This window comes from Electrophorus electricus, chromosome 16 (genome assembly GCF_041902795.1).
Source record: "Electrophorus electricus isolate QZ-2024a chromosome 16, ASM4190279v1, whole genome shotgun sequence".
In the NCBI taxonomy this organism is placed as follows: domain Eukaryota; kingdom Metazoa; phylum Chordata; class Actinopteri; order Gymnotiformes; family Gymnotidae; genus Electrophorus; species Electrophorus electricus.
The window spans coordinates 1,611,406-1,628,550 of record NC_137512.1 but is presented as its reverse complement, the minus strand read 5'-3'; the positions used below and the strand labels follow the sequence as shown (position 1 = coordinate 1,628,550).

The 17,145-nt window shown below is 41.4% G+C and overlaps 3 protein-coding genes across 3 annotated transcripts; 1 reads left to right on the top strand and 2 right to left on the bottom strand.

The window, feature by feature from the left end:
* The first annotated feature begins 70 nt into the window (after positions 1 to 70).
* c1galt1c1 (C1GALT1-specific chaperone 1) lies at positions 71 to 3,277 on the top strand. Its single transcript, XM_027018585.3, has 2 exons — positions 71 to 282; positions 784 to 3,277. The coding sequence occupies exon 2, from the start codon at positions 790 to 792 to the stop codon at positions 1,747 to 1,749; it is 960 nt and encodes a 319-aa protein (XP_026874386.2). The 5' UTR covers positions 71 to 282; positions 784 to 789; the 3' UTR covers positions 1,750 to 3,277.
* mcts1 (MCTS1 re-initiation and release factor) lies at positions 2,947 to 6,141 on the bottom strand. The gene is made up of 6 exons (XM_027018586.3): positions 5,970 to 6,141; positions 4,901 to 5,053; positions 4,405 to 4,502; positions 3,827 to 3,960; positions 3,380 to 3,447; positions 2,947 to 3,174 (listed from the first exon to the last, which is right to left on the bottom strand). The coding sequence occupies exons 1-6, from the start codon at positions 5,978 to 5,980 to the stop codon at positions 3,093 to 3,095; spliced, it is 546 nt and encodes a 181-aa protein (XP_026874387.1). The 5' UTR covers positions 5,981 to 6,141; the 3' UTR covers positions 2,947 to 3,092.
* A 1,217-nt stretch (positions 6,142 to 7,358) lies between these two features.
* cul4b (cullin 4B) lies at positions 7,359 to 15,261 on the bottom strand. The gene is made up of 20 exons (XM_027018584.3): positions 14,516 to 15,261; positions 13,241 to 13,356; positions 12,935 to 13,038; positions 12,580 to 12,649; positions 12,026 to 12,099; positions 11,719 to 11,881; positions 11,169 to 11,258; positions 10,867 to 10,949; positions 10,680 to 10,747; positions 10,376 to 10,494; positions 10,077 to 10,269; positions 9,820 to 9,924; positions 9,588 to 9,698; positions 9,362 to 9,447; positions 9,154 to 9,261; positions 8,941 to 9,054; positions 8,634 to 8,739; positions 8,270 to 8,442; positions 8,020 to 8,172; positions 7,359 to 7,914 (listed from the first exon to the last, which is right to left on the bottom strand). Exons 1-20 carry the CDS (start codon positions 14,895 to 14,897, stop codon positions 7,819 to 7,821), a joined length of 2,514 nt encoding a protein of 837 aa, XP_026874385.1. The 5' UTR covers positions 14,898 to 15,261; the 3' UTR covers positions 7,359 to 7,818.
* Positions 15,262 to 17,145: the final 1,884 nt, after the last annotated feature.

Below are 17,145 nucleotides of genomic sequence, written 5' to 3'. Positions count from 1 at the left end.
TTTTTAAAAAGCCAAATAAACGGCTTTTGGACTACAAATCCCATGATGCTTTGCTGTCTGTACGTACAGACCTCCTCGGAGCGACAGATAGCGCTACGCGTCTGTTGGTGAGGGCTGGCGACTGTTTGATTAAACCGTAGCCGGTTATTTATACCATAGTCCGACCTGTTAGTCAGGGCTTGCGAGTGTTTAACTCACACAAGAGCTGACATTTAAGGAAAACTTTTAAGTGTGTTTAGCCGTATAGCTAGCTGACTAGCTTGTGTCTTCCACCGTGGACAGGTGAGTTATTGTAGCTAAGCTACGTTATCTTATCTTACTTTTTTTACTCGTTTTCCAGGACACAGTGTTATATAAATTAACTACACTTAGATATATATGAGATGCCCGGCCTATAGTTATGTAGGTTAATTATTTTATGAGACACCCTGCTAGCTAATAAAGCGCCGTCGTTTAGCATGGCTGACTAAATTTATTAGTTTTCTAGGTTAGGAACCTTAGCTAACTATAATCACAGAAGAACAAGCTAACAGGAGGGTTGGTCCAGTTTCATTATATGATAGTAGTATTGACAATGGCTTACTTCCAGCTATGCTGGAAAAGCTACTTCTTAATGGTGAGTTGGCATATGCATTGACGTTGGCGATCTTATACATATACATTGTTTTATAGGGCATTACAGGCCAACCAAAAGCCATTTAATGCACTGCAGATTGTGGCAGTTTTTGGATGTTTGGTGCTGCCACACCATTTCATTTCACCGAGAACTCTTCTGTTTTCTAGCGCAAAATGCCGTCTGAAAGCGGCTCGTTCCTGAAGGGGGTGATCTTGGGGGGCGTCTTTTGTCTGATCTTGGCTCTTCTTGGGACCTTCAGCCCAGAGATTCAGTTTAGGTCCGATGACCACCACCACCTCCACCACCACCTCAAACCTCTTAGCAGAGAGGAGCTGCAAAAGCTGACCGTGGCACAAATGTCAAAAGTCACCCAGCAGGTGCGTGTGTATTGCCTCATCATGGTTACTCCCAAGATCCTGGTTCACTGGGCAACAGCTAACGAGACCTGGAGCAAACACTGTGACAGGTCAGCCTTCTACAGCTCTGAATCGGCCAAAGCTTTGGAGGCCATAGATCTGCAGGAAAAGAATGAGTGGACCAGACTGCGCAAAGCCATCACACATGCGTATGATAGCGCCGGTGGCATTCGCTGGTTCTTTGTGGCACGACCCACCACTTTTGCAATTATTGAGAATCTCAAATATCTGGTACTGGTAAAAGACTCCAGTCAGCCCTTTTACATTGGCCATGTGCAGAAATCCGGTGACTTAGAATACGTGGAGTATGAGAGTGGGATTGTCCTCAGCTACGAGGCAGTGAGGAGACTCGTGGAGGTGTTCAAGGACGAGAGTAAATGCCCGGAGCGGGGCCACGCGATTTGGACGCTGAGTGAGGAGAAGCAGCTGGCCACGTGCCTGAGGTACGCCGGCGTGTTTGCTGAAAACGGAGAGGACGAGAAGGGCAAAGAGCTCTTCAATAAAAAGAGCGTGAACACCCTAATTTCTGATAGCATGAGCCAGAACCCCAGTGATGTGGTGGAGGCATGCTGCTCTGATATGGCCATCACGTTCACCGGCATGTCACAGAGCCAAATGCAAGTGATGATGTATGGAGTTTACAGGCTGCGGCCATACGGACACAACTTCCACGATTCCTTGACATTTTTACCTCCAAAGGACTCAGACAATGACTAATTAGGCCTGTGAGTGAGGTTATTAATGCATCGCATGGTGCACTAATAATACTTTGTACTTTGCTCTGGGTGAGCATTCAAATTTGTAATGGGGCAGTGTGGAACATGCTGTGATGTACAGCCTGTAAAAACAAAATGGGCTTCGTTTAGAAATAAGTGCATTTAGCCTTAACTTGACTGGGTTTCATTCTCCGTTTATCATGGTAAAAAAAAAAATCCCAAACTGGATACAAAAATATTTAATATTTAATAGCAAAGGATTAATCTGATCCCAGTATCAAAAACTTAACTATAAGTAGCATACATGCCAATTAATAGTAATTGTTATAAATTGACATGGCAGTTGATTCGTGCCACTCAACATTACTGTACTTGATCACACGTGTCCACAACCATGAAGTCTGATATCACTGTTTCCTGAGTACATAATTGGAACTTAAATTATTTTTATTATTTTTATTTGTTTTTTGGTGCGGGGCTGTGTGTGGTGCCAACATTACACATTAACACACTGAAATTCCATAAACCTTTTCGTGTGGATCGTTTGAAAGCAGGGTTTCCTCTGAATGTAATTAAAGATGTTGGATCATTGGGTCATTAGTGCGATTTTACAAACTGGATGCAATTGAGCATTGGTTTATAATGTAGTTTCAATAAAAAATGGATTTTGTTATTAATGAATTATGTCTAAACATAAAAATGGTTGTTTGCTAACCACAAACAACTAGGTTATGGTTCTAGTGTTTACTAAATTAAAGTGAGAGATTGTTTCATAAGCTCCTAGCCAGAGAAGTGTTGTAAAATTATCTATGGCAATATTTTGCTTATTTTACATTATATGTTACATACCTTCCTAATGGACAAAAAGTGCCCAAATATTTTATAAGTGAGAGCTTGGGATTTGTGGTTCAACCCTTTTCTTGATTTTTGGTTTACCTCTTACAAAGACATATTACAAAGCATATTTGTACTTTAATTGTTGACGTAAACAATAACGGCCCACTGACTGAGTACTGAAATCAGAATCAGAAGTGTAAACCTGTGAGCTGCATATGGAATAGAATGGTCTGGGCATGGCTCACAAGCTGGCCTTACATCATAGGTAGACTGCTTTCAAAATCAATTTTGGGTGGAACAGCGTGTTATGCAATGCTACATCCTATGACTTTACAGAAAAGTAAAAAAAAAAAAAAAAAAATGACAATACCGCAGGCTTTATTTATGCAGCAGTGTGGGGTTGACAGACTTTCAGCATGGTTTGCAGCAGAGTCCATTGATGGACAGCAGACAGGCAGCCTGGTGATCGTAGCTGAGAGCGCCCGTCATGTCCAGGTGTCTGCGTTCTTATTTATACGTCTTCATGTGCCACAGTCCGTCATTGAGATAATGAATGTTCTCGATCCCAATCCCCTTGTTTACCTTCTCTCTGTTCAGTACACAAAATTCAGAACAGTTCAGAACAGCAGTATGGTGGGGTGAACTTGAATCAGCTGGAAATGTCTGCAATAAAGGCACTGATAAAATCTTAATGTGTTGTTTTTAATATTAGCACACTGTTAGGTCCAAATATAGCAGCTTGGTTTGCGTTCTCTTTTGCTTCAAATGTATCTGCTAAGGAGAAGGACACTTACATGTTTTCTGCAGTCATTTTCATGACTCCCACAGAGAGTGCATGCTGCTTACCTTCTGCCATTATGGCCTGATACGATGAATCAAGGAGAAAATTAACTGGTGAGTTTTACACCAGGTGTAAATTGTTCATTTCAAAAATACACGTGATAAGGGCCAATACTAAATTGCTGTATTTAAATATGGGTTATAATACCAAATGGCTATTTAAATACACACTATAAATACCCAATTCCAAATGAGTGTATTTAAATACATGCTGTAATACCAATACTAAATTACTGTATTCAAAGACATGCTGTAATACCCAATGCCACATTAATGTATTTAAGAAATGCTGTAATGCCCAATACCAAATTATTGTATTTAAATACACACTAATACCCAAAACCAAATTACTGTATTTTAATACACGCTATAATAACCAATAGCGAATACACAGAGGATACAACAACTGTGTCAACATTAGCAGGGTAGAGTTTTGCTCCTGGTGATGTCAGTCCTGGGCACATAATATTGGCTCCACTAAGAACAAACTTGATAGCCCCTTTATCCACTTGTTGGTGTGGAAGAATGAATGGATCTGTAAAACACGAGGTACTGAGCATTCATCAAACAAAGAACTACATTACAAGAAATCTTAGATACTGGCATCTGGGAATTAACATGGGATGATACTGGTAAGGTCCTGTTGATACAATATACTAGACAGTTGTAATGTGCACTTCACTGAACAAAGTTATACTTTACTATATGTCTACTTACCATTTATTTACTTTCTGCATGAAGGCACGATTGTAAGGTTGCTTTTACATAAGTACTTTGTGCAACTCTGTCCAATACTTTAATAATGTATTTCCTGCTATTACAAGAATGCACTGTCAGAAAGTGTAATCTCAAATCTAACACTATAATACCACCCAGTCTTCCTTTATAAACCTAGTAATAAACATAGGCATCTGTATCCATTAATTTAGCTGTACTGTAGATACAAACGATGCCATTTAATGACTCTGGCAAGACGTACATTTATGTAGGAGTCTGAGGGTCGGGAAGAAGGGCCCCTCTCTCTGCCTGAAGAAGAGCAGCTCCCCATTTACTGTCAGAATTTCAATGTGTTCATGACTGCAACAGTAAAGACGCAGAAATCCATCATGTAAAATTAGGAAGCCAAAAGCATCAGTGATGAGATCCATATTACATGAGGCTGTTCAGTGTATCACACAACAATTTAAAGATGTGATTTTTGAATCATATCTTTAAATTGTCTGGCCTAACTTAGGTGATAATACACATATTCCAGCTGCAGTGCACTGTGGTTAAAGATGAAAATGTTGCAATGTAATACACAAGGTTTCAAGAAAAAAAACGTGTGTTTCTGACAGAGGTCCTACATAAACTGTGCTAGCAACATGCTGATGAAGGACCTCTATCCAAAACGGCATGTTTCTCTGGAAACATTGTGCATTACATATATTCATGTGTCTCTGTGGCCAGAGTTTACTGCGTTTTGTGATTTATACCATCTCACGATTTTGACAGGGTCCTTTTTGGGCATGATTTGATTGAGCCATGGATCAATGTCAGGAAACTGGTCTAGTAGCTGATTCTTAATGCCTTTGATTACTGACGTCTTCAGTTGAATGCAGTTTGAAACATTTTCCTTTTCGTCAAATCTGTAACAGTAAAGAAAACGGAAAGGGTCAGAAAAAAATAATCAAATTATGAATTATATCCACATATATTTACTAGAGCCACACACACTACAAATAATACATCACACACATGCTACATATAACACAACACACTACATATAATACATCACACATACACTCTACATTTAATACATCACACACACACACACACACTACATATAATACATCACACATACACACACACCACATAACACTTTAACTGCGAAACATCCACACAATAAAATGAGACCGGGGCCAGAACTATTAATGACTGAACATTAGCTACGATGCTTATGTAGAGTAAAGATTCCTGCGAAGTAGTTTAATATTCTACCACTCCGATGTTAGGACAGCTATAAAATAAGTTAACCCTAGACAAACATTAAACCAGGGAACCTGTGGAACCAAAGTAGTGTAAGTGCTAATAACTATTGGCACCTCACCTCTCCAGACTGGCTGGAGGACAAATGTGATCATCTCCAGCTAGGTCTAAAGATGAGCACAGCGGTGCAGATGCTAATCCTACACCCTAAAGACTTTAATTTCAAATACAACGTACTGTTTAAAGTTAGTTAAGTCAAATATAACTGTTTAAAGTTAGAGTTGGTGGTTAAGGCTCTCTGATGGGGAACGGCCGAGGTGGCTAAGCAGCCTAGCTTTGTTCAGGAGCTAGCATCGGTTAGCGAGTGAACGGACATTGCTACCAGACGTCTGACATTTTCACAATAAAGTAACATTCCCACACGGGATAAACTTAAACACTTTACACGAATATGCATTAGAAATCAGACGTTCAACCTCTCAGCAAACGTCTGCTGGTCGTCTGGCGCCACGTTAGCTGCGCTAGCTAAGCTAGCAGTGCTAGCTGTGCTACCCCGAAGACCCAGCCCATCCTTACTTTTTAAACATTCTCGCTGGACGCGCGTGTCTTAACGATAGAGTCGTTGAATTGCCAAAAAAAAAAACAGTAAAAAAGAAACACGTAAAGAGAAGTGAATGAAACACAAGTCAATGACCACGCCGAGATCCAGCGCAGCAGATGACGTTTGTTTTTCGACAGTGTTAAGTGCTTTACGACAGACCAGAAACCATAGCAACATTCACTACCCAGATTATTAGAGACGTATCCCTTTAATGCACATACACTCGGGGCTTTTTGGGGTCTACCAGTTTTATAGGTGAAGTTTATGGATGTGCAGGTACAGACCATAGTCCACCTGCTGCTTCATTTAGATGCTGCACTATTCTCAATACTGCAGCACCTTAGCTCTAAATGGGCCTGGACAGATGAGTGCAGACTAGGACTACATATTGAGAAACCTCCAGACTAGCACTACAGATTAAGAAACATCCAATGGACCGAGTTTTGTGTGTCTTCCTATAAATGTTCTCGGTTAAGTAATTTTTCAGTTAAAAGTCATAGATAACTTTGCTGGTAATAAACCTAATTCTTCCAAAGATGTGAAATTCCACCACAATTTCATGCATGTAAAACAAGGTAGAAAAAGAACACTGAAGTACCAAAGGGAAGTGTTCATGGAAACATATACAGTTGTTTAATCTGAAGCAATAAAACAAGCAAACCCATTCAGACACTGGACAACTGCCCATTTAAGCATGACTTATCGAAACACCGCCGTCATACAACTCTATTAATCCAGTGACACCATACAGGAGGCTCTCAGTGTAATATATGCCTTGCTCAGAAAGTCAGGGATATACAAACTTGGAGACAATTAAATAGTATAACTGTTACACCGCTGTGCTTCTTAGAGGTACTAAAGGGTCCATTTGAATTTATTATTTCAATGCAGTTCACTGCATTACACGTAATGGGCCAGTTTCACAGGCACAAGTTAACTTTTGCACTTAACTAAAAATGTTCAACAGAAAGTTAATGCTGTTTGTCTAAACCTTGCTTTAATCTGTGACAATAAAACCATCCCCAAGTTGGGTTATGTGTAATATATACAAAAATAAACAAAAAGGGGGAAAAAAAAAAGAAAGAAAAAAACCCAAGATCTCAGTAAAAAGGAAACATGAAAAAGTAAAACGCTATGATACACAAGTTAGTGTTTAGCAGCATGAACTGCTCATGCCAAAACAAGTGCTTTGTTTTTAACTTTTGGCACATCATTTAAATTTTTCCAATTTGGCTCCAGTTCAATGTTTCAGAAAGTTACTTAACTTGAAAACAGCCTCTGACCTGTGCTCCTGTGTAGATCACATTTAAGAGTCGAGGGAAATCTTATTTTCAAATGTTATACACTCATGTCTAGTACAACACTGAACAAATGTCTGCTTTTATTGGTGATCTTTTTTCCATACTTCCCCACAAGAACATTTTGCACAGGATACACAGTGAATTAAAAGGAAATGTGACTTAAAAATAAACAGATAAGGATGCCAAAAACAAAAGAATTTAGAACCAATTCAGAAAATAAATACAGTTTTCATTTCCATACATAAAAGAAAGTGTGTCTGGGATTGTCCAACTTTTAATGACAAGGTCTGAAACTGAACAATGTATTTTTTTTTTTGTTGTTTTGTGGGCATGCAGTCCAGTAGAACACACACCCCTGAAAAATCCTGGTGGCGCAATGTGCATTCAGCTGCCGGTCGTTGGGTAATGAGGGTAATGTTAACATCGACTGGAGCAAAGGATTTTATTCCCCATGTTCACTGAGAACAGCCTCCATCTTTCCTGTTATTCTCCACTCCCCTTCCGAATGTCTCTCTCCCTCTCTCTAAGCCACATAATTGTACTGATTAGGATTCTCTTTATCTCTTTCCATGTAGTCCCTATCAATAAGTGACTCTATCCTCTTCTTTAAATCAGCAGGCTGTGAGGGAAAACAGAACCAAAATGAGACCCAGGTATTCACACACGTGCACTGAAAACAAAAGCGCTTACACGTTACTGGTGAAGTTCAGGCTTTCGGCCTCACCTTGACTGGGAATTTGAGCTGGTTGTAGACCTCAGATACCAAGAGGTTGTGACTCAAGGTTTTCCTCATCTTCATAATCCGGACGATGGCGGCATCGATCTGGTACTGCCGGTCCTGGAAGACTCTCTCCGTAGTGCTAGCTTGCTCCTCCACCTGCAACGCAGAAGAAGGCATAAACCCAAACGGTCGAGCTCCATCGTGATCTTCGTAATGATGAAATAAAGATCTCAGGCAGAACATGGCTGCGTACAGTCTCCTTCATCTGGATCTGGTTGATCTTAATCCTGAACAGTTTGTGCCGGAAATCGTCGTTGCAGGAAAACTTGTCTCCGTCTTCCACATCTTTGCTTTTGGGCGTTTTGGTAAGGACCCGTGCTTTTCCACAGGCCAAGGACTGCAAGGTCCGTCGCAGCTCACTGTCCTCTGCACAGCAGCATACACTCAGTCATATCAGTTCTATAATGAATGGACTTCTAACACACATTTAATAGATCTGAAACACAAGGGTGCAATGTGAACCCGTACACAGCATAGCATCATTATATTCTGGGAAAACCATTTGGGAATTCATTTAAGGATACACCGGCTAGAAATGCTTCAGAAAGACAACGCACCGATTCCTGTAGCCAGTTTGATCTCTTCTAAGGAAAATTCTTCGCCTTCATTGAACATGAGCAGAACCAACGTCTGAAACAGCGACACCTGAAGCTCTTTCTTTCCCTTTAAAAAGTCGAAGACAAACAGTTACAACTGAGGACGGCCGTACATCTGCCTCTGAGGAGCCAACACCGCAACAGTGTGAACAGAGACAGTGGCACACCAATTAGGAAACTTTTATAAATCCTTTTTTAAAATTACTTCTTGATCTAGGATCTAGAATCTTGGCCTTGGATACTGGTCTGGAATTTTGAACTGGCATACCTCCTTGAATTCTGCTTTCAACACACAATGTCCTAATGTTGACTGCCACTGTAGTTTCCTTCCACTGTGCTTCCCCAGATAAAAAGTCTTGAAGATTTCCTGCAATCTCACCATCTGAATAGATACAGCAACACAAACCACACAGACTGTGACTTAATTTATACTGTTGAGACACTAAAAACCTAGAGAACTTCTAATCTTTGCCAAACAAACCTCTGGAGGCAAGTGCACTTCCATAGGGACATAAGTTGGCCAATAACCCATAGTGAGAATGTTCACAGTCAGATCAATGTTACCAGGGATGTTTTGGCATTGCATGTACTAGAGGGCGACATTAAAAAGACAAATCAAAACATTTAGTAAAGTTCAACAGGTCACTGTATTTTCCTTTTTTAACGAAATGTCAACAAAAATGTTTTACCTGCTTGAACTGCACCATGATGTCTTTTGAAAGCTCCATATCTTTAAACATTCCCTCCAATTTACTGGTAAATGCAGCACCACACTCTAAAATAACAATGACAAACAGTATTCACACTGCAATATTCTGAAATGGTTAGGTTCACACTGAAATGACTTTTCCTAAAAAGTCACATGGTCCTGCGTGTGCGTGCTGTAAAGAAAACTATAACCACACAAGCACCAACCATGCTTCAGTTTGGACAGCATTGACTTCTCAGCATCTACCGAGGCACTTTTCCCCACCAACAACCTCTTAGCCAGGTCTTTCTTATAAAAGGCCTCAAAGACATCTTTGCCTAAACAAGAAAAGAACAAACAAGACGACGTGAAGTGGAGGAGCGAACTAAAACTTGAAACATTACATGGAGCCAGCGCAGTTCCTGGACAGAAGTGTGAAGTTCCAGATCAGTGATTTACCATAAATAAACCTGAATATGATCATAATCTTATCCAGCATCTTCTCAAGTTCCTCATCAGTGGCTTCTTTATTTCCTGCCCTCAGCTTGGAATCCACATATTTTGCTTTAAGGAGGAAAACCCAAAGTGCAGCATAAGGACACTGGTAGCTGCTATAACTCACACAGCACACGTAACATCTCACATTATGCTTATGCATTGTTTGTTTTTGAGGGGGGGGTTTTGTTTTGTTTTTTTAATGTGGCAGCATCACTGACCTATGAGCTCTGCCGGTTTGTTTGGCCGCTTGTTGATGAAGGTCTCAAACGCCTCCTTCATGGCATTTACAAATTTTTCGTTTTTTAAGAAGCAAACATCGATGATGGAATCCACTTTGTCCTTAAAATCCAGCAGCTCTTGCACCATCGTCTTGTCTTTCTCGGGATTGATGACTATTGTGCTACCAAAGGCCTGTATTACAAAACACCATCAGCCCAAGCAGAAGTAAGGCGAGTCCTGCAGAGTAACTGGTTTTAGATGTGGATGTGCTGCTGTGGAGACAGGCTGTCCAGCTCACCTTGATGTACTCGACCCAGTGGTGCAGAAGCACCTGTACCCCACCTCGAACCCGGCTGAAGAGCTGATACAGCAGAGACAAGTCCTGGATACGGTTCTCATCCAGCAGGTGATTCAGGCCTAGCGGCGTAAAGCAAAGTTTAGAGGGGACACCACGATCAAACGACTTTTTCCTCCCCAAACATCAAGAGCGGGGAATAGTGTTGGGATCGGGGATCTCAACAACGCAGAATAAAGCTGCCAAGTTACATGGATGAAGAGAAACAAAAATAGCCCATCGTTTCCTTTATTCTGTTTTTAGACACCTTTCTGAAGCGTTGCCGTCAAGTGTTCTCCCAGTAGTTGCTTTTCCACAGTGGCAATGAGGGGTTTTCTAAGAGAGATCCCACAGGGAGTCAGTCAGTCATTCACATCGCTACTCTTCTAAGCTCAGAATAACAAAGGCAAGTCGGCGCAACCGTTGAATGCTGGCCATGTGCTCGGTGCACTTACTGCGTGCTCTGGTCCAAGTATGTGATGACGCGGTCTGCTTCTTCTTCCAAGCGCTTGTTAACATGATGGAGATATTCTGGGACCTGTGGAGAGTGTCCATGTCATAAGTGTCTGCAGTCGAATGAAAGAGTTGTGTGTACAGCTAAAAGTAGCTCTGTTTTGCACTTTTAGATACAGCAACACACACACACCAGAAGAGGAGTTGGTGCACTCGTAGTAGACGCAGATTTCCTGCATGTGTATCATCAGAGAAATGTATAGATGGTTGTTCTTCCGCCAAACTTTCCTAACGTGTACCTCACCTCTCTTTCCTGCATCAACCGCTGACCCTCGGCAGCATACAGTCGATTGGTCTCTTCGAGAAACCGCTGCTCGAACGAATCTTGATAAATCTGTCAAAGGCAAAAGACTTCCTGTTGATGGCCACAAATCACACCAAACAGAACAGTATGGATTCTGTGTGTTAATGAACTATGACCCTTTGTTTTTAAGGAAGGTTAAGGATTTTTTTTTTTTTTTTTTAAAGATATACAGTGACAATATGAGGAGTAAATATAACTGTCAGATGTAAGTAACTGGAATTTGGTCTTAGAAATCAAAGCAGGTGCTTTCAGTAGTGTTGAGCATGCATACGTAATCAACCATCTAAGCCAGACACATACGGAAGATACGGAGCTTGTCTCGCCCCAAAAAGATTTACAACAGAGGTCCTCAATTATCATTGAAATGTAGTGACCTGCAAGTCTCACAATGAGACTGGGAAAACTGGCACATAATCCGCTGTATCAAGGCGAAGCAGCCCGACACACGGCCATCAGGCGGACACCACATGACCTTGTGCTTTAGCCACACCTGCAGATCCGAGAGCATTCCCAGCAAGCTCCGGAGGAGACTCCGGTCTATGGTCTCGCCGCTGCGCTCCCGCTCAATAAGGAGCAAGATTCCATCAATCGTCTTGCTCTGCACTTTCAAATCACTGATGATGTAGAAGCGAAACAACTCTAAGCCCATGTCCCTAGAGGATGAGAGAGGGAAAGTTCAGATGTCAGAAAATAAAGCACAATCTTTGCAGAAAAGTCAAGGTTCTGTGACTACCTGAGGTGACATAAATGAAGTTATGTTTAAATGCTTTTAACTTCCACAAGGGAGGGATACATACCAGATTGATGGCAGCATTGAATTTTGTAAAACATATGTGCGATCCAAAAACAAAAATATACTCCTAATCATGATCTGATAAAATAAAACAGAGAGAGAGAGAGAGAGAGAGAGAGAGAGAGAGAGTACTGAGCCGATGTTCAAATGCTAAGAAACCACTGACGTCCATACAGAATACACATAAATTCCCCTGAGGAGTGGTCCAGCGCAGAAAAACAAAAACAGAGCACCACATAACACCACACGCTAAAGGAAAACCTCAGACTTTACTCAGTAGTACAATTCATCACATACCAATTCCATGCAACAACACTGAAATAATGCATGATACTTCTAAGTTATGCTGGCAATACTGTATGTAGAGAAACACTAATAAAAGAGTCACTAGTCACAGATTAGCACGTTTCACAAACAGCAGTAACATGAGAAACCTTGGTAGAAGCAGATCTCGTAGCACCTCAATATGACGGAGGGCACAAATATCGTCTTTGAGTTACGAGGCCCTTTAAATGTAGGAGAGGCATGAAAGTCGAGTGAATACATGCGTCCTCCTACCATTTGTCTGCAGTGATCTTGCCAACATTTGTCTATCTTCTTCAAGAAGAGCACACTGTCTAGGGAGTCCGTGGAAGCACAGTCAAGAAAAATCAGGGTAGGAGTGACATGCAATAATAATAAATCATCATCATCATCATCATTATTATTATTATTATTATTATTATTAATAGCAACCTAAGACAATTCAATAACACATCAGCCACAATTTACACTTTTTCTTTTACTTGATTTACATGATGTAACGTCACATGATTCTCACTGATTAGACTCCAGCAAATACTGTGGGGTTCTCAATAACCACAACAAACAATCCAGTATCAACAGAACAGTGTGGGCCATGCTGAAAGGATATTCTCGGAACTGATTGATTTGTGCCTTGATATGGTCTTCACATACTGCTCTAAGCTGCTTATAGAGCTTGGCAGATATCTTATGAGAGCACAGATTCTCAACAGCCTGAAAATGTGGAAACATTGATTTAGTGACAACATTTTAGCCAAACTCCAACTACCCATTATTAAAAGATATTGACACTCCTGAAAGCAAATTTGGACAGCAATTTTTTAAATGTGCAACAGCGCATTAGTCTGTAGTATGTGCTGTTGTAACGCCGGTGTGGACATGCACAGGTCTTCCTCCAGATTGAGGCTCATCCTACCTGGTAGAGCTCCTCCAGATTGTACTTTATTGAAGTGCTGTTTTGTATCGCCTCCACGGCTTCTTTCAATTTCTGCCACGTCTCGTGCGTGTAGTTTTCTGGCAATTTTGGTTTTTCTGTGAAAAGTGACATTACAGAGTGTGCGGTGTCGCTTAAATAATACTGACATCTGAACTCACCATTAACTCTATATACTGCAATTACACAACACTGTAAAGCAATTTACACACACACACACACACACACACACAAACCCTCCAGACCCTGCAAACCCTTTATAGGAAACGGCCACGTCTCCATGCCAGTCCACGCGTGAGACTTGACACTGTAGCTACCAGGAGAGAAACTGTGAAACGCAAAGCATCCGTCACTGCTCCTCGGATCCTTTTTTATGGAAAGCTTGTGATTCTACAAGCTGATGTGAGCTCACATCGAGCCAGCCCACTTCTTAAATCACTCCCACGCTGTAGTTATTAATTCCATTCACAACCCCCCCACCCCCTAAAAAAAATAAATCAACAGACAATAACTGAAGCAACTATTCGCAAACAAAATAAGTGCCCTGAAAATAAATGTTTTTATAGTGTGGGAATGTAATAATAAAGCCAAAGCTAAACTAATACATTTGTTTGCTTTTTACTTTATCTCACTTTACTTACTGACTGGGGATTACAAGGAACCGCAAAGGGAACAGTGCACACAAAGAAACGGAAAGAAAACCATATTTCCTTTAAGAGCATGTTGAAGTAAATGCCTAAGCAAAAGCTGTGATCCCCACAGTCCACTATATTATTCTAAAGCAAAATCCTATAATGCATTCATGGAAATGGGACCAATCTAAATAATGAAATGCAAAGTTAATGCTCAAGCAAACTTATGCAACTATCCATCTGCAAGATACTGTAAATACAGTAGCTGTCCATTTTACCAACAAAAATAAAAAGGTATATTTCACACACTAGTATAGTTTATGTTTCCTAATAGCCTGCACGTAGCACATCAAGCATCTTATTATAATTAATATCAATTTAAATTCTAATTAAATGAAACTGTATCCAAATGCCAGTACACCCGAGACAGCAGTATATAACATGCAGAATTCAGTCCCGCAGTCAGAGGGACACCAGCTTCACCTTATGAACAGTACCAAAACATCCACATTTGTATGCACTGCCAAGATCACCTCCAGTGGGAACCTCGATGATCTTTTAAGACCGTGAACTGCAAAGCTGTCACAGCCTGCAGCCGAGACGCCCCTGCTCTCGGCTCACTTACCTTTAAAGTTCTTGATGACTAGTTTCTTTGCAGCCCCCGGCTTGCTGTTGGCGAACGTGGCGGACTTGGCGAGCCCGTTGGCGTGGTGTCCCAGCCCCGCGGCCGGGAAGCCGCTCTTCGCCTTCGAGCACGACGCGGCCGGAGACTCCTCTGCCATCTTCGCCTCCAGCCCGATGAGCTCCGCCGGGTCCTCGAACCGCAACTTCTTCTGGACGTGCTGTGACGCGGGAGAGCAGGACGCGGAGGAGTTGCAGGCGGCTTTGGGGGACGCGGACACGGACTCGGACGTGTTGACTCGCCTCCTCTTGGCTGCCGTGAAGCTGTCGTGGAGCAGCTCGGACGCTGCCTGGGGAGTAGGGGAAGGCGGACCTGTTGGAAACATGAAAAAAAAAAAGAAATACTAACTCAAACAGACGAGGTGCTAATGCCGCGCTCCTGAGTGTGCCGTTGGACGGTTCTCTGTGCCCCTTGGCCCTGGTCGCCCAAAAGCTCGGCGTGTGTTTAGGAGGAAACAGACAATAAACTGGGACCCGGAGCCCTCCTGGACCCTCTTGTTATTGCTGCCAGAGGAAAGATGGCTGGCTATTGCTTCCTCCCGGACACACGCCTGCTCTGGTCCACGAGTCCGATACAATCCTCACGCAAACGGCGACCGGTGTGCTTCATGTTAGTTTTGTGTTTTGATTTAGGAGGTGTGCTGCTGCGTATATGTCAGAATAAATACGAGGGCAAACAGTTGTGTTCAACTTTGGGGAGGGGGGGGGGGGGTATTGACCTACCGGAAGTACTTGACAGCGTGGTGTGGTTAGCCTGTTAGCTTAGCCACTGAAATGTGAGCATGGTTTTCCTATGATGGGTTCAAGGCCCTGTAGTAGGACTCATCACCAGGGGGCGCACTAAACCTTTTTAAATGGACTTAAACAGCTCTTTAAAAATACAAACTAAACTAAATATAAAATCAAAAACAAAGCTTACTCAATTTGAATTTGCCACAAGATTTAACAATGTTTCAACTATCTTATAATCAAAATATTAGTCTGTGTCTAGCAAAATTCAACTTAAAAGAGAATGATTTGGTACCTGCAGGTTTTTGACATTCTTGAACCTGTGTCCCATACACTGTGGTCAGACCGTCTTGAACCTGTGTCCCATACACTGTGGTCAGACCGTACAGATATAGATGAGGGGTGGGTGTGTAGGCTCAATGAACCAGACAGCTCCATCTAACGTGCCATATATGTCATGAATAAGGCACTTCTTATTAATTTATCACTAAATTCAAATTTAATTTAATAGTTGAATTAAACTGTGGGATGCAGGATCAGCCTAATACAGCAGCTATGATAATGCAGATGTGCATTTGAGTCTAAACAAACAAGCATTATATATGAAACATAGTAGTAACGAATGAACAAATAAGGTTATATTTATATAGAGCTTTTCAAGGAACCCAAGGTCACTTTACAATTAACACACACATCGAGTCACATGACAATGAGAAGCAGCAGCCAATTGCATACAGTGTACTCTCAAGCAGAGACCTCAGGTACACACACAGACAATTTATTCGGAATAGCCAATTTACATAACCTCCATTTGTTTTGGAAGGTGGGCAGAAACTCCACCCAGATAAGGACTCAAGCCCAGGACTGTGACTCTGAGAGGCAAACATGTTAACCACCCAATAAGTAACACCGAAGGTGTCATCAGGGGTTGGCAGGGAGTGTTATCTGTCATTGCTTCACCACCAGGAGATGTACTGGGGTTAAAGGAACGAAGCATCAAGACAAAGGCACCGCTGGAAGTGCTACAGGCAGCAATGACCAGCAGATAGACTATCAACCTGTATCAAGCTCCGATATCTAAAAGTATGATATGGCTATGATTATTGATTACTATAGATCAAAATAAACTTGTTTTGTTTATTATTTTAATGAATTGATCATTGTTGTAAAATTGTACATTGTTGAAATTAATTCATTTTAAAGTATAAAACCTTTTAACTGAATCATTTGGGAAGTTTGTATCATACTGTCTTGAAGCTAGGTGATTAGAATCTTCTACAAAAGGTTTATCAACCGAGGAATATTGCTCCCTTTGATTGACTTATATGATGCTTTGAAACTGGCAACTATTTCCTCGTGTAATTCAGTGGCAAGTCGCCTAAAAAATACCAGTTAATTAGAATAATCCACTGAGTCTCATAAAAGTGTTCTTTTGTTGCCTTTACAATTAACTAGGATTAGCATATGGCCACTTCATTTTATGTGACAATATATTCAAATGAATACTCGAACAATACTGAATATTGAATATTTGCTGGAACGTTCACAAATGATTGCAGAGAAAGTTGAAATATTGTAAATCGGTGCACCGTGAAATTCATCTTTGTTATTAATTTACATGTGATTAATTTTTAATTTTAGTTATGTGACGTGAAGCTTCTCACTTGGCTGCAGATCGTTCATGTGCACGCTGCAAATCTCTGCATGAGGAAGCTAGAAGGACAGCAGTGATGCCCCCTCTCCGTTCTCCCGGTTCTCCCTCTCCGTTCTCCCGAGCACACACTCACACACACGCACACTCACACACACGCACACACTCACACACACGCCCGGTTCTCCTTCTCC

Bases quoted from the DNA above. Each gene is read 5' to 3' on its own strand.
- mcts1 (XM_027018586.3), bottom strand. The intron at 4,503-4,900 runs GTATAAATCACA...TTACTGTTGCAG, and splicing joins CCTGTCAAAATCGTGAGATG to TCATGAACACATTGAAATTC. The intron at 3,175-3,379 runs GTAAGTGTCCTT...TGTACTGAACAG, and splicing joins AAAATGACTGCAGAAAACAT to AGAGAAGGTAAACAAGGGGA.
- c1galt1c1 (XM_027018585.3), top strand. From the start codon at position 790: ATGCCGTCTGAAAGCGGCTCGTTCCTGAAGGGGGTGATCTTGGGGGGC.
- cul4b (XM_027018584.3), bottom strand. From the start codon at position 14,897: ATGTTTCCAACAGGTCCGCCTTCCCCTACTCCCCAGGCAGCGTCCGAG. The intron at 10,748-10,866 runs GTAAGTGCACCG...GATCTCTCTTAG, and splicing joins TACTTGGACCAGAGCACGCA to AAAACCCCTCATTGCCACTG. The intron at 8,740-8,940 runs GTATGCCAGTTC...GACTTTTTAAAG, and splicing joins TGAAAGCAGAATTCAAGGAG to GGAAAGAAAGAGCTTCAGGT.